This window comes from Pagrus major, chromosome 15 (assembly GCF_040436345.1).
Source record: "Pagrus major chromosome 15, Pma_NU_1.0".
Classification (NCBI taxonomy): Eukaryota; Metazoa; Chordata; class Actinopteri; order Spariformes; family Sparidae; genus Pagrus; species Pagrus major.
In genome coordinates this window covers 5,993,291-6,008,981 of record NC_133229.1, presented here as the reverse complement: position 1 = coordinate 6,008,981, position 15,691 = coordinate 5,993,291, and the positions used below count along the sequence as shown (strand labels likewise).

The 15,691-nt window shown below is 38.5% G+C and overlaps 2 protein-coding genes across 2 annotated transcripts; one reads left to right on the top strand and one right to left on the bottom strand.

The window, feature by feature from the left end:
• Nucleotides 1-1,141: 1,141 nt before the first annotated feature.
• Nucleotides 1,142-7,857, bottom strand: ppa1b (inorganic pyrophosphatase 1b). Its single transcript, XM_073481401.1, has 12 exons — nucleotides 6,756-7,857; nucleotides 6,029-6,226; nucleotides 5,246-5,310; nucleotides 4,131-4,184; nucleotides 3,896-4,015; nucleotides 3,715-3,801; nucleotides 3,433-3,559; nucleotides 3,219-3,346; nucleotides 2,838-2,923; nucleotides 1,753-1,828; nucleotides 1,616-1,655; nucleotides 1,142-1,508 (listed from the first exon to the last, which is right to left on the bottom strand). Exons 2-12 carry the CDS (start codon nucleotides 6,087-6,089, stop codon nucleotides 1,477-1,479), a joined length of 876 nt encoding a protein of 291 aa, XP_073337502.1. The 5' UTR covers nucleotides 6,090-6,226; nucleotides 6,756-7,857; the 3' UTR covers nucleotides 1,142-1,476.
• Nucleotides 7,858-7,994: 137 nt separating this feature from the next.
• On the top strand, nucleotides 7,995-13,856 carry eif4ebp2 (eukaryotic translation initiation factor 4E binding protein 2). Its single transcript, XM_073481402.1, has 3 exons — nucleotides 7,995-8,127; nucleotides 9,905-10,081; nucleotides 11,776-13,856. The coding sequence occupies exons 1-3, from the start codon at nucleotides 7,995-7,997 to the stop codon at nucleotides 11,805-11,807; spliced, it is 342 nt and encodes a 113-aa protein (XP_073337503.1). The 3' UTR covers nucleotides 11,808-13,856.
• Nucleotides 13,857-15,691: the final 1,835 nt, after the last annotated feature.

Sequence of the window (15,691 nt, the reverse complement as noted above, 5' to 3'; positions counted from 1 at the left end):
TGTAAATAAAACTCCTTTATTAATCAAGTAAAAATATTAGCATCAACATACACTAAAAACTACCAAAATAAAAGCATTCTTCATACAAATTGGCCCGTGTTACAATAATATAGGCTACTGTTTATTATATAATTGGATAAATTATTCATGCATTAATGTTCACATTATTGTTGCAGCTGGTAAAGTGAGACTAATTTTAACAAATATATATTTACTGCCGGTTTGTTTTCATCTATAATAATCAGATCATACACATCATTAATCATTTGTCAACTATCAAATAAATCTACCGGAATAAAAGCCCAATATTTGCCTTGGAAATGCAGTGGAATAGCAGTACAGAGCATAAAATAGAAATACTCAAGTTAAGTACAAGTGCCCCAAAATTGTACTTCAGTATAGCATACTTAAGTAAATGTTCTTTCCACCACTGATCACTTGTCTTTTACAACAGGAATCTTACTGCAGAATGTGGGTAAATGTTAGATGTCATTTTCTACACATTAACATGTGCATTGATCTAGTCATACCGTAAACATTTTTGCTCGAGATTTTAGAAATTTTACCTTTTTCAATATTATCTAATATAAACACAATTTAATTTTCTATTAAAGATGTAATTTTATTGTATTTTTAATGCAAAGGACCCAAAGGTTTATTTCCATGTTAATGTTATAATCCCTTTGAATAGATGTTATTCACAAATGTCAATTTCTTAAAGAATTCCCATGTGTTTACTTTCCCTGAAGACTTAAAAATCTGAAATTCTATTATTGTGCTTAATGTTTTCCTGTTTCTTTCTATATAGTTTGTCTCTTTTCCTCTTTTTGTTCATACAAACAAACACTGATTCTATTTGTGATTTTTGCAGTCTACCACTATTATTATAAATAGGGAAATAAAGGAATCACAAGCCTGATAGTAAACTTTCCTAACAAAACATTAAAGCCAGAGGAAAGACCGAAAACACACCACAAACACCAGTAGTTATGTGAAACAGAGAATATACATGGAATCCTACTACATTGTAAAAAGTAATGTGTGGTACTAAACACTAGATGGCAGCATTATAACTATGACAGAACTTCTGTCCAAATGAAAAAAAACGAACGAAACAAAGAAACACACATTGACATTGACATTGATAATTTAACCCGAGAAGCTTTATTAAAGCAGTTCATACAGAGCAAGTCTCTACTGGGCATTGTACCAGTACTTTGTTTATGACAGCACCAACTCCCAACGAGATCTTTGTTAAATAGGTGAAAATTCATTGGTCAAGACGTGATTACTTTTTTGAAGCGTCTTTCTCTACAGTATCTAACAGTTATCTCTCTATCTACATGAAATCAGACAACCCAGACCCAACCATCCATGTTCCATCCCGTCATCCCATTGGTTCCTAATGTAAGACCATCTTCAAGTATTCCTGAGAGATGAGCCTTTCACTCTGCTCCAATCCAACCAGCGCCTGCTTTACTTCTTCTCATAGTAGAACCATTTGTCTACTGCAAATCAAAAACATTACAGTCAGTCTCACATCAGATCAAGTTCAACAGAAAGTCAACAATCTTGACATTTTTAGAGAAATATTGTATTTTAAGGTTAATGCTACCTGATGAGGGGACAGGCTCTTCTTTTCCGCACGGACATGTCTAAAAATGGAGTGAAACATCAGTTATGACATAACAATCAAGGAGGAATGAGACCTGGAGTTGAAATGTTAGATGTTGCATAAAGGGTTGTACTTACTTCACTAACAGCAGCTTTAGCCTCATCTACGGAGCAGCAGAAAGGGCTGCCACTGGCCGACACACACGTGTTCTTGCTGTAAAGACATTGTGTAGTGTAAGTATCTGATATTAAATGTACTTCACTAGTTTTCTAGCAATACATTTAGTTAAGTAAAACAAGTACAAGTTAAAGTAATTGTACATATATTTACACTTATGTTTATACTGTATATTTATGGGTTGAACTTTTATCAGCCTATCAGCATTTTACTGATTATTTTTTACTTTTTTTTAATCTGATAAATTTAAAAATGTGCTACTTAGGGTCTGTAACTAGTAACTTAAGTTAACAAATAAATGCAGTGAAGTAAAAAGCATAGTATTTGCCTCCGAAATGAAGTGGAGTACAATTATTTAGTAGGAGAAAATGGAATTACAAGTACCTCAACATTGTACTTAAGCACAGTACTTGAGTAAATGTGCTTAGTCACATTCTATCTCTGCATAAATGTCTTAGTTTCAGTGTACATTTGTTCTGATAGCAACAATATTCTAGAGCTGCAACGAAAAAATTGATTAATCAAGAGGAACAAAATTAACTGCCAACTATTTTGAAATTAATTGTTTTAGTAATTTTCAAGCAAAAATATCAAACATTTGCAGGTTTCAGCTTCTTAAATGTAAGAATTTGATGCTTTTCTTTGTCATTAATGTTGGTAAACAAAGAGTCTTTGAGTTTTGTTGGTTGGACAAAAAAAAGCAATTTGAAGATTTTCTGCTCTGGGAAACTGCGATGAGCATATTTCACAATTTGTTTACATTTTATGGACCAATTCAATTCAGTTCAATTCAAAATACTTTATTTGTGCCCGGGGGGCAATTAAAGGCACGTGGAGTAGTTGTACACAGACACAAACAAGTCAGCACGTTATGTACACAGTCAGCACGTTAAGTACACAAGTCAGCACGACTCAGTGCTGACTAGTTTGTGTCTGTGTACAACAAAACGATAAATCAGGAAAATAACTGGCAAGATTAATTGATGAACCTAATTGTTAGTTGTAGACATACTGTATTCTTAGTATCATTAAGAACAGTGTTTACCAGTTCAGTTCACCAGCGTTGGCCTTTTGGTCAACGAGGGCTTTCCAGAAGTTGTGAGTGCTCTTGATTACTTCAATTGCAAAGTCCTGAAACACACACACAAAAAAAAGTGCTTAGCTGAGAGTAAGGTTTATCACATCCATACAAGAAAAATACGTATACAGGTCTATTGTAATTCTAGTCTAAGTGGAGGTTTAAATGCTTTGCACAGTTAGACAAGGGCGTTCACTGCAGTTCCTTGAAAGCTTAATTTCTCACAGCAGAGTGACTTCACTGAAAGGGAGCAGGGTGATATTGACAAAGCAGAAAGTGCTGAAGATTAATCTCAATCCATTTGCCACTGAACAAATTATGACTAAGCAAGATGTGTTTGGTGGAGACCTTGTCTTTGAACTCGTCATTGAAGGCAAAGCGGTTCTCTGGTTTCCCATCTGGCACTTTGTACCTCCTGAACCAGTCGACCGTGGCCTCCAGGTAACCAGGTTTCAGGCGCTGAACGTCACTGATGTCTGAACAAAGATACAGAAACAAGTTCAGTGCGGCTGATGCAGGACTGTTCACAAACTCAAACAAGGGAATAAAGTAAGATGCTTACTGTTCAAGTTGTTGGCTTCAGGGTCATCTACGTTGATTGCAATCACTTTCCAATCAGTCTCGCCCTCATCGATCATGGCCAGGACTCCGAGCACCTTAACCTTGATTACCTCGCCACGGGAACACACCTGGAGAGGACATTTCAGTTTGCACTTGAGCAGTATTCTCCTTTTCCATGAAATTAATATACATACAAAGATTAATAAAGACAACAATCAGTGTCACTTAATGACTGAATGAAAGGTGAACAACAAGGCTGTGAAATCATAAGCCAGTGTTGTACCTTACTGCCGATTTCGCACACATCGATGGGGTCGTTGTCGCCACAGCAGTCGGTGTCTCCATCTTTGTGCGCGGGATCTTCCCATGTCTGAAACATCACAAACAAAGCATGTCAGCTTGATTATGTAAAACTACTAAATATTTGCTGTTGTACAGTTTCTAGGTTGAAATAAAACTCTAACCTGGGGAATGGCTCCATAGTTCCATATGTAGCCCTTATGCGGGAAAACGTTGGCAACATATCGCAGCTTGCCCTTCTTCACGTCTTGCTTTATCGGGTTCAAGATGTCTTTTGTAGCGATCTGAAAATAAATCGTATCGCTGTTACTTTTAAAGATGTAATTAGAACATTTAGTACATTTCACACATGGTGAAGGACATTCGTGATGATGGTAGAACATTATTTGAGACTCGTACCTCCATCTTTGCATTTGTCCATCTTGGCACCTCAACAACCACATTGAAGATGTTCTGCAAGAGACAAGAATCTAATCATAAAAATGTCTAGATTATTCTGGAAAAGTATGCAACACAACAACACAAACACACAATGCTTATATATAACGCTATATTCTGGATTTCTACACATTTATTCCACAAAAAAGATTCAGTGTTTCAGAAAGATAAGATATTAGATAATCCACTGCAATCACAGGAGATGTTGACACAGCACTAACAAAGAGTAGAGTAAAGGCCATTGCCTTCGCAAATAGACTATGACCTTTCTATTCAGGAGCAAAATACTTAAAGGGACACTTCACCCCATAATCAAAAATACAGATTTTTACTCCTACTGCAGTGCTATTTATCTATCTAGATGACTTGCTGTGGGCACTTTGGTGTAGGAACTATTTTCTATCTCCCGGACTACACCTGCCAACTGTATCACTGTGCAGACATAAGCTTAAAACCAATCATGGACAAAAGCCTAGCACACCAAGCTAACTAATGTTACAAATCAGTTGAGGAGGATGCCATTATTGTTACATCCAACACTGTGGATTATCTTGAGTAACCAGGTCTGGGCGGTTTGAGCACCACAAGCAGAGTGCCATCTAGTTCCATTATATTTAAGAGAAGGCAGACATTTTTAATCATTTAATAATAATAATAATAATAATAATAATTTATAATGATTAGAATTTTTAACTGCACACAATAAACAATAGCTAGTTGTAGTCTTGTGTATATATCAACATTGGACTGATTTAATTATCTAAGTACTTAGAAACAAAAAAAAATCTAGTAAGTGGGAGATTTTTCAAACAGCATCTGTACAGATGTGAAGCCCTACAGTCTAAATATCGAAGTGATAGGTGGGTAAATACCATGACAGGTAAGAGGGAAAATATGTAGTTTTGATTCTGAGGTGAGCTGCCCCTTTAAACAGTTTGACACCTGTAATTGATATACTTTAAGTAACTGCAAATCTACACATTTGTAGCAGCAATGCAGGTGGCCTTTTAACCAGGGTTCAGGTTTAAAGGGTACACACACATTGTTACATATTAATGGGGTACAGGTGACCTTACCTGACTCTCATCAGCATATACCGGTATGTCATGGAATGGTGAGATGTACTTCCCTTCAGCATTTTCTGTAAATCAGATTAAACACTGGGTGAATATGGCTGGTAGATACCGAGTGTCCTACAGCAGGTTTATTATGTCATCATGTTCAGTGGACTGCAGAGAGAGAGATCACTTTCACTTCTGGCTGAAGGTGTGTTAATATTTGATTTCTATTGGAAGAAACAGTGCCTTCCTCATGTCATCTGGTCATAATCACTCATGTGTACGTGCAGCTGCAGAGAGCATTTCGTCCAACAGGTTGTGTCTTATCAATATCAATGGGTTTATTAACGTGTTACAGCAGAGAGGGCGTTGTCCCACCAACTGCAGGCTTTTATAATCTAATTACAGATGACGTGACTAAGCACTTCCTGAGATTTCCCCAAGTAACAAACTTCCTTCCAGAAAGTTCAGGCAACAATAAAGGTCTAAGGTCGGTGTGTCTGAAACCAGTTCATCCCACTACAGATCGGTGTTACCCAGTAAAACCGGCACAACTGGCTGACGCAACTTCAAACAGCTCAACCCGAACCACCTCAACTATCCAAACAAGTGTGGATTTACATGTTTTCTCCCGGTTCAGGCCATCTGCCAACACTATTACTGACATGATTAAACAAGCAGCGACAATAAATGGATAGGTGACACGTGGGAAGTTGCAGTCGGCCTGTGAGGATTGTGCACACACCTCAAAAGTAGCAAACAAAGACAAAACTGTGCTGTTTCTACTCGGTTTGTACTTACTGAAGAACAGGCGGTAGCTCAGGGAGTTCGGGTTTCCCCTCTCTTCCACTATGTAGCTCATGTTTAGTGCAGGTTGGTGTTGCTGTCTGGCTCTGGGATGGAGGATGGCGGCGGAAGGAGACGTCTGCGCTGAGGAGTTGGTAACGTAGACTGTGAGGACACTGCGCCTGCGCAAACTGCCACTTACGCCTTCACGGGCTGTCGTAAATATAGGAACAAATCTGATTATCACATTTTCCTATGTATGTATTCTGAAGGATGTACATGATTGGCTTTGCCCAAAGGTTGATCATCTTGAAAGGACATTTCTTATGAACTAGTCATTTTCTTAATAATGTATTTCAATATTGTTTCAATCTCCCGTCCGTTTTCTTTTCTCTTTGTTTTTTTGTTTTTTCTAATGCACCTGATTCATGTCTTGTGTAAAATATCTGTGAGCCATGTTGTTTGTACATTTGAAATTGTTCAATTGAAAAAAAAAAAATACAAATATGATGAATTTGAATATGATGTTGAAAGTGCTGTTCTTCGGTGCAGTACTACCCTACTTGAGTATTTACATTGTTATGGGAGTTGTTGTCTTAAGATGCTCCTCTGCGTATAGCTTCTAAAACATGATGAAATATACATAGGAGTGACTGTTGTGAAAATGTAATGATATTGTGTAATGATAAAAGCCTGGAGAAGCTTCTCTCTTTGTGTCTTTGTAAAAAAATTAGAAACCCACCCGAGTGTCTGTGTAACTGAAGTATCGAAATTGTGCATCAGCTGCACTAATTGTTGCCAGGTAAGGTCTGTGAGCGTGTAAAGGTGGCAGAGAAGAGAGCAGCCTTGCTCAGCAGCAAGTGATCTACAAGAGAGAGAGTACAAGAGAGTGTTGTGAGAACAGCACCCAGGGGAGACTGTGCTGTAGCCTGTGTTCTCATCCTGTCGTTTGTAACCAAGAGTGATATTCACATATTCAAGTATAAACAACATTGCAACCAAGGAATAAACTAATCCCCCCATATCAAACAGCGACTTTGTTGTTCAAGAAGCAGCATTGAACCAGTGGGCTTGATTTGATTTCACTTTGTTAGACAGGCAACAGTTATATTTTGTTAAGCTTTTAGGAACCCCACAAAGTATAAATATAGGTGGATATCTAAAGTCTTCAGGCCTTCAAAAATAAGTTTGGGTTGAATATGAGGCCAAATCAGAAGCCCTGAGAGGCAAGTGAGTTGTTTTTTTGTTTTTTTGATGATCCATTTTCTAATTCTGATCAAAATAATTTTCTCTTCTGTGTTTATGATTTGCGATCCGGTGGGAAAAAAGTTTTACTAGGATACATTTCTATTCTAAGCTTAAATTATTTTTTTCTTTTCTCATCAAAAATATTTTGGGTTTTGTGATTTTAACAGATGGAAAAAAATAAGGAACTTTGAAAGATTATCCTGACAAAACCTTTTTTCCCACCAGATCGTTAGTCATAAAAACAGGAGAGAAAATCATTTAGATCATTTCAGACTTGAATTAAAATGGATGTCTCACTTGCCCCTCAGGACTTCTGCGGGCCAGTTATTCAAGTTATGAAAGCTTTAGGTGTAACGGAAGGATTGAGTTCAGGTGAAGAAATATCACAGAATACAGTCAATTTTAAATTCAGTCTGTTTTCAGTCTGTCCGCGGAATATGTCCACTAATACACGACGAAAAATGGCAGAAGTGTCAAAGTGTAAAAAGTAGCTGCCAGGGTCCGTCCGCTGCTGCACCGCGCCGCTGACTTCATATCCGCCCGCAGCGTGTCGTGCTTCCTGCCTTGGCGAGGGAGGGGACGGTGCTGACGGCTGGGAGGACGAGAGGAAAGACGAGAAAGCCTTTGGGAAGATAAAGAGAGTGGGGAACGGCCCGGGTTTCCACCGTCCGTCGGGAAATAAACACCACATTTTTCAGTAGCTGCTGGATTTGTCATCGAATCGGCGCCGAAAATGTCGACCAGTCGTCAGTATAGCCAGAGCAGGGCCATCCCGACCAGGACGGTGTTGATCAACGACACAACGCAGCTACCTCATGATTATTGCACCACCCCTGGAGGCACTTTATTCTCTACCACTCCCGGAGGTAAGAGGATGCCCCTTCTGCCGTATCATATGTTTAATTAAAATGTATGATAATGATGTTTCTGCGCCGCTTGTGCTCTCACCGAGCCTCTGAGCTAACTGTTGATGCCACAGGCCTAACGTTAGCCTGCTGCCTTGTCATCCCTATCAAAACAAAAACAAAGCTTAGTCCCGCCCCTGTGCTCCGAGGCTGCTGTCTGATTGGCTGGTCTGCAGCGCAGAGATTGTGATGGATGCATTGTTAACTGTGTGTTATTGTGTTTGAAAGAAAAAGGCGAAAAAGCCACCCATGTCAGACAGGAGTGTGACAGCCAGTAGTTTTACAGCAAATACTGCACATAAGCTGTGTGTCATATTGTTAGAAGTCATTTCAATCATTCTTTTGAGTCTAAATAAGGAAGTAGAACAAATCTAGCAAGGATACTGTACACATTTAACTGCATGACTGAGATATGTTATCTTGACACAGTGGTGCTGACATGCCTTAAATCTGTGTAGAAACTGCATATGAATTTAATAGAGCATATTTTCACATTAGAGGAATTAAAGTCAAAGGATTTCTTGTAATTTTTGCTTGAAAAACGGCTGAAAAAGATTAATTATCATCATAACAAGTTTTCTGTCAATCGACTAATCATTTCAGCTCTAAATGAGATAGACCTGTTGTTTGAGTATATTAGGATAAATGTCATTTAAAGCAGTTGTTTCTGAACTGTGAACATAGAGCCATTGTAAGGGGGCGCACATAATCAGGCACAATTATTGCATAATTGCCTGATCGTAATTATTTAATCAGATCACAATCATTTTGCAAAATTATTAGAATATTTTCCATTCACCTGTTTCAAAACAGCTGGATGAAACAAGCAGAAATGTCATATTTCCATCACTATTACCATCATTACCAACGACACCTGAGTGGATAATAAGCACCAACAGCTTTTTATCTGAAGGCGCAGAACAAGAAACACATTGTTTCAGAGGGTGCACACATGCAAACTGTTTGATTAAGAATAATAAGTCATCACTCACCATTATTTGTTGACACTTAACCGTCAACTATATTTTCATGGTCATGACAGCCCTGCCATGAAGTGAAACTAGAGTTGGAACAGCCTGTAATCACAGCAGACATTTAGACCTGACAGGTGTTGCTGATGAAAATTTACTGCTACATTGCACTGCAGTAATGTCTGGATGCGAGCCATCGTTATCGTATCATTGTTACCTGTGCTCTTCTGGCATGACTGGCGCGTCAAAATGTCTGATATGTAAAAGGTCAGTGAATCTGATTATAGTGGGGAATAAACAGGTGCAAAAGTCAGCAAGGCTATTGAGATTGATGTTCCCCAGATTTTTGCCAAAGTACGAGATTTATGAAAGAAAATTCATGGAGCTCACTAAGCATCTTGTCAGTCAAATGCAAACCATGGAGAAGACGGTCTTTCTCGTACTGTCAGAATAGCAGGAGAAACAAACGTAGTTAAATTAATTTAATAAGTATACCGCTTCATAAGTTTTCTTGGCTTCCTCAATGTGGCGTGTCAAAAAAAGTTTGGGGACGACTGAGTTTTAAGTGGGTGCAGTCATCCTAGCTGGTTCAACTTTATTTTTTCCGCCTTTTAGTTTGTTTTTGTTCTGGGAAAATTTGATGGCCATCTTAATTTGTACATGTTTTTTTATTGTCAAAGCCGTGCACCCACCACAGACTGGAACAACACATTTGATTGTACCATAGCATCGCAAATAACCCAACCTTTGTATGTGTCCTGTTGCAGGAACCCGGATCATCTATGACCGTAAGTTCCTACTGGACAGGCGCAATTCTCCCATTGCCCAGACTCCCCCAGCTCACCTGCCTGTCATCCCTGGAGTGACCAGCCAAAATGTCCTGAGAGAGAACCAGAAGAATGAAGCCAACAACCACATCAACCATGATGGGAAGCCCACAAACGGTAACATTTATGGGGCTGTGCGATGTGACAAAAATGTCATACCCCAGTATAGTTAATTTCATGTCAAAGATATCAAAACATATCACAAGCTAGCACACTTCCTGTTACTTTAATGAATAAATAGTTGTTACAAAATGACCAAATGAAAAGGCCTGTTTTTAAAATAAAATTTTGAAGTAAACACGACAAATTAAAGGTACTTAAACAAAACATTGGCCTAAAAGCAGGGCTGACATGAATGCTTTAAAGTTGCTGCAGTTGCCATGGTAATTAACAAAGCTTCGGGTTTTGAAGAGGAAGGAGATGTTGCGCTGGCTGCGCTGAAGAAGAGGCAAAAGGAAATGGAGCTCTTCTATGGCGTTTATTAGTCTCAAAACCAGCACACATTAACGTAAGCAGACATGCAGTCCTGTGAGCACAGGGCTGTGACCAACATGAGCTCAACCTTCACGTAGTGAGTGCTACAGCTCAACACTCACTCCCTTATCAATTTGACTTTGGAATGGAATAGACAGTGGCTGATGTCTCCTCTCCTGTCCTCATCTCTCATTAGATTCAGAGCTACACTAGCAATAGCGAAGTGTATATGTAAAAAATGATCGCTGATGAAGCTTTGAATATTCGTGGGAAATTCTCTCTAAAGATTCAAGGCCCCAAAGATGCCATTTGTATGGTTGTCTGGTCCATATCAGACTTTTCGGCTGTAGCTCAGGAGGTAGAGCAGGTCGTCTAGTAGATGGAAGGTGGCTGGTTCGAATCCCCGGCTCCCCCAACTGCATGTTGAAGTATCCTTGAGCAAGATACAAAACCCCAAATTGCTCCTGATGCGCAGTTGGCACCTTGCATGGCAGCCCCTGCCTTCAGTGTATGACTGTGTGTTGAATGGATGAATGCGACAAGTGTTGTAAAGCGCTTTGAGCTGTCTGTAGACTGGAAAAGCACTATAGAAATTCAAGTCCATTTACCATTCATACCCAAACCACGTGCATGTGACAGAAGTAGCCCCTCATTTAGTTCCAAGCTCCTTGTTTTATCTTGGCTGGTCAGAGTCCTTCTCCTGTTTGGAACTACCCGTTTTTGTGTTGCGTTCACCCTGCGGAAAAATGCCAAGGATCCTCCAATGACAAAAATATTGTTGATGAAGATTCTTAGACATTCTCCAGACCCAAAATAGAGTAGTTTGATTTGCTTCAAGCACATATAAAAAAGACAGTTTTCCATCATCAAACAATATATAATCGTATCACACAGCCCTGAAGATTGAGTAACCTTTTATAGTAGGAATTGTTTTATTAGTATAGTCACCAAACTAGGGTTGCAACGGTATGTGATCTTCATGGTACAATAACCATGTCAGAAAAATCACAGTTTCAAAATATCTTGTTATACAGTATTACACAAAAGAATGACCGAAAAAGAATACAAATAGAAAGGTTTTTTGGTGGAACAAACGCTTTATTACAATCAATGAGTTTTTAAATAAACTTTAAATTCAAAAATGTAAACAATATCATAAGCATCCATTTTTTTCTTCGCTATTTACTGCTGCAGCCTTATACCAAACCCTCTCTTCTCAAACATTTGACAAACACACCCTCTGATGTTGTTGTTATTCCACTTAATAACTGCCATTTTACTAAAACCTGTTCTAGACGTGTCTCAACTCCTTTCTGGCTTTTTCTTTTGTTTTACAGGTGACGATGCTCAGTTTGAAATGGACATCTAACAGACTGGGAACCTCACCAGCAAAAGCAAATGACCTGGCATCACACGTGCCAGTGGCTTGGCTTGTAGAAACCAATGTTGTGAGCCCTCATGGCAGCCATCTTCTTTAGCTCTCTGTTTCGCTGCTGGATGTAATGTGTGTAAACCATGGGGATTCAGTGTATCATACATACAGGTACAGTGTGGCCAACTCTGGAGAACTAGGTTCATTTGTATAGACTTCAGTGTTTACCAGTCGCTGTACAAATGAACAACCACACAGCAAGGGTGCAGGCCTGAATACTATGTACCCAGACACATTGTCCAGTATGTCGATCGCCGTGCTCATCTTAAAGCTTTCTGTGAGTCAGGATCTTTAACAGGGCACACCGTAAACTGATCATATTCCAAGTTAAATTGGGGGAGGAGGTGGTAATTTCGAGTACTGGCCTTAGAATCAGTCAAAAGCTTTGATATTCATCACAGTCTTTGGTTTTGAAGACCCATGTTTAGCATGTTATTTAAATGATTTTTATTTCTTTTTTGGAACTACTTGAAAAGCTCCACAATCTATTATCGGTTGTTTGGTCTGTTTTTAGTTTCCCATGATGGTATGTAAAGGGATGCTGTGTTTTTATTTTGCAGTTAGGTGAACATTTAATGCCATTCCAAGATTTTAGTTTCCTTTACCGACACAAGCCTGTGTGAGTTTCCGATTTTCAGGGGAAAACTTTTGTTGTTTTTTTTATTTTAGGCCGTAATTTAAATTATTTTGTAATAATCAAATGATTGTATTTCCCACAGAGCTAATTATAAATTCGGCAGGCTTTTCACTAGGTTTAACAATATCAAGCCACTTGATTCATCACTATTGTGACCTTGCTATATAAGTCTATTCACACATTTCTCTACTGCAAGGAAAAGTTTCTCTGTTCAGATTTAATGGTCACTTTGACTCAGCTGGTTTTGTTTTGGCGGGAGCTTTGTCTTCAATTTGATAACTTTAGAAAAGGTGTCAATGGTTAATATCCCAATTTAGAATTTTTGTGGTAAAATACAAGAAGACTTTTGAAAAAACTTGAAATAATCCAGATGTTTTATATGCATTTTATTTTTGAATACAGTTTTAGTATTGATGGTATTTGTTCGGGTAAGAGCGCTGTCAAGCCTTTGAATGAGATAAAAGTGTCAAGGAACCAGAAGACATTGTTTGCATCAGGCTTGATAGATGCTGTCCCTTAATCTACAAACCTGTCCCCAGTGTCCTTAATCCACGTAACATTACCTTATTGTTTTCATGTGTCATGTGTGCCCATGCCTTACTTTGAATCAAATGCAACGACAAACTGGGTTCCTTGTCATCAATTTGTACTTTCCAACAGATGTTTATTTTTTCACTGCAACATCGAACAGGTAACATTGTACTCAGCAATTGAGCAAAAGAAGAACATTTATGTTTTATTTTTTTCGACATCACTTCCTTTTCCTCAAGCAGCTGTGAAGTTTGAAAGTGTGATGGGGAATATTTCATTTTGGGATTCTGAAGTTAAGATGGCGACGTGGTTGTTTGGTCCCAATATATATTTTTTTTTTACACCACCATCATAATCCTGTGTGCTAAGTAGCAGCTCTGAAGTTGGCAAACAAACCACCTTAAATTACTTTTATTTTTCATTCATACCATACGTTTGTTCATCTGTATGACTGGAACCACTGAATGGCTGAAATGATGTCTATCAAAGATTTAATTTTTTCTTTCTGGCTTTGTAATGAATTCAGGCCATGTTTTGTTGACGAACACATCAAGGGGGTTGCTTGAACCCAATTTGCATTGCACATTTTTTGGCGATAAGACTCTTTATAGTACAGCATCATAATTCAGTTTGCAGACTTTATTTCAGATCAGTTTGGTTTGACAATGAGGGCTTAACATTGTGTGTTGAAAGAGATTTGAAACAAACTTACTGTAACTTTCTGTTCTGATTTCAAATAACTTTATTTTAAATGAAACTCCAATGCCAGTGGACACTGTTGCTGCAAGATCAATAAAGTTCCGTAACAAAGAAAATAAGTTGTTATGTTTTTAATGGCTACTGTGCTCACTGTTTCAGTAAGGAGTAGGAATCTTTTATGTTTGTTTTTCACCACTTTGTCTTTTAGTCTCAGTAACACTGATTCATGCTTTTTCTAGAGCGGAGCCACATCTAAAAAGGCACGTTACATGTACTCATTAACGATCTAAAAATTAAAACCTCTTTGTAAGCATTTTGTTTGTAGCCCCTAGTTTTCTCGTTCATGGGCCTCGGCATGTTTTTTAGACAGCTTACTGTTAATAGAAAAGGGAGAAGACAGGCAATGTATGGAAATGATGTTAAGCGTTTAGGTTGGTATACATGACCCACTGTCCTCTGAAGCAGTTGTGCCCAAACTTTGTCCCTGGGAGGGCCAGAAGTGAAACTAATGTCGTTTTTCCATATACAACTGCCAGCCTGGCTCTACTCAGTTTGACGGAATGGTGGGCCATGTGCCAAAAGCAAACACCTATTGTACTATATGTATCCTTAATATGTACAATAGTACTAAAGGATCCTGCGTTGCCTTAATTCCCTCAGTTCCTTCGCAAAATGTCACTCTGCAGGCTGTGGTCAGATTGAATGAGGGATCCTACATATTTAAAGAGCATTTTAACCCAAAATAATAAAACCATATAAACATTTTACATTATAATCTTTTAATTTATTTATGTATTTATGGGGAGAAAAATAACTGGCAGGACAAATTGAACCTTATTGCAAGCCAATCTTGGCCAGCAGGCCCCACTCTGGGGCAGCCCTCTATAGTAATAATAACACTTCATAAACAACTTCTACTTCATCCTCTTATGAACAATCTTTTTAATGTGCACATCCAAGCTTGGACTCGTAGCAGGGCAAAAATGTCAACTGCCACAGGGCTCCAAATATAAAAAAGCGGTCTCAGACATCCCAGGTTCGCTGCATGTCAACTGGTTTTGGTCATTTGATTATTTGCACATTTTAAGGAATTCACACCACTGAAGTACAAAATCATCTGTCCTGGCCACTGTGTCAACATTTAGTTTTAGGTGCTTTATTATTGTGTTAAAACTACATTTTAACCTAACATACAGTGTATTGTGTTCGCATGGTGCATATTCTTAAATAAAATTGTGTTAAATCAAACAAGCAAGAACCAACTGTAACCCAAGGGCCAGGGAGAGCACTACTGGTTGGTTAAGAAGCTGCCATGGACAACCTGTTGTGTGCAATGTAGCTTAAGCTACTTAAATGTGCAATATGGAAGAATTTTAGTCAAAAATATAAAAAATAAGGAAAGAAATTACCAACAGAATGTAAAGAATGAATGTATGCATTGTGTTGCAATGTATCTTAATTGAGCATGCTAACCAGCTAGCCCAGGATCCCTCCGTCCAAGGCTCCTTTAGTACAGTAGCAGTGTAAACACCAACAATCCCCTGGTGCTCTGAACTCCCCCTCCGTACAGCTAGCTGCAAAGCTAACTGAGCTAACTGGCTAATGGCAGCTACAGTAAGTAGCAGTTAACAGTTACTCTGGTGATATACTGCCCCCTGTTTGTTTTGAGTATGAATTTGTGGCCGAATGTTACATATTGTACCATTAATTTTAGGGACATTAGCAAATGTGTACATCAAACACACAATTATTTGGTATATTTTCATAACTACAGTGTACTTCTGTAGTTTCATTATTATTGTCAGCTAGCTACTTCATGCTGTGGTCATGGTGTGGTGCTGTATGAGTGACGCCTAGTGGACTAAACAGTAACCGCAGCTGGTGTTTCCCTAAATGTCAGTTTACCTCCTGCATGTATAGTTTACCTACAGTGTTTTACAATTTAAACATCCTC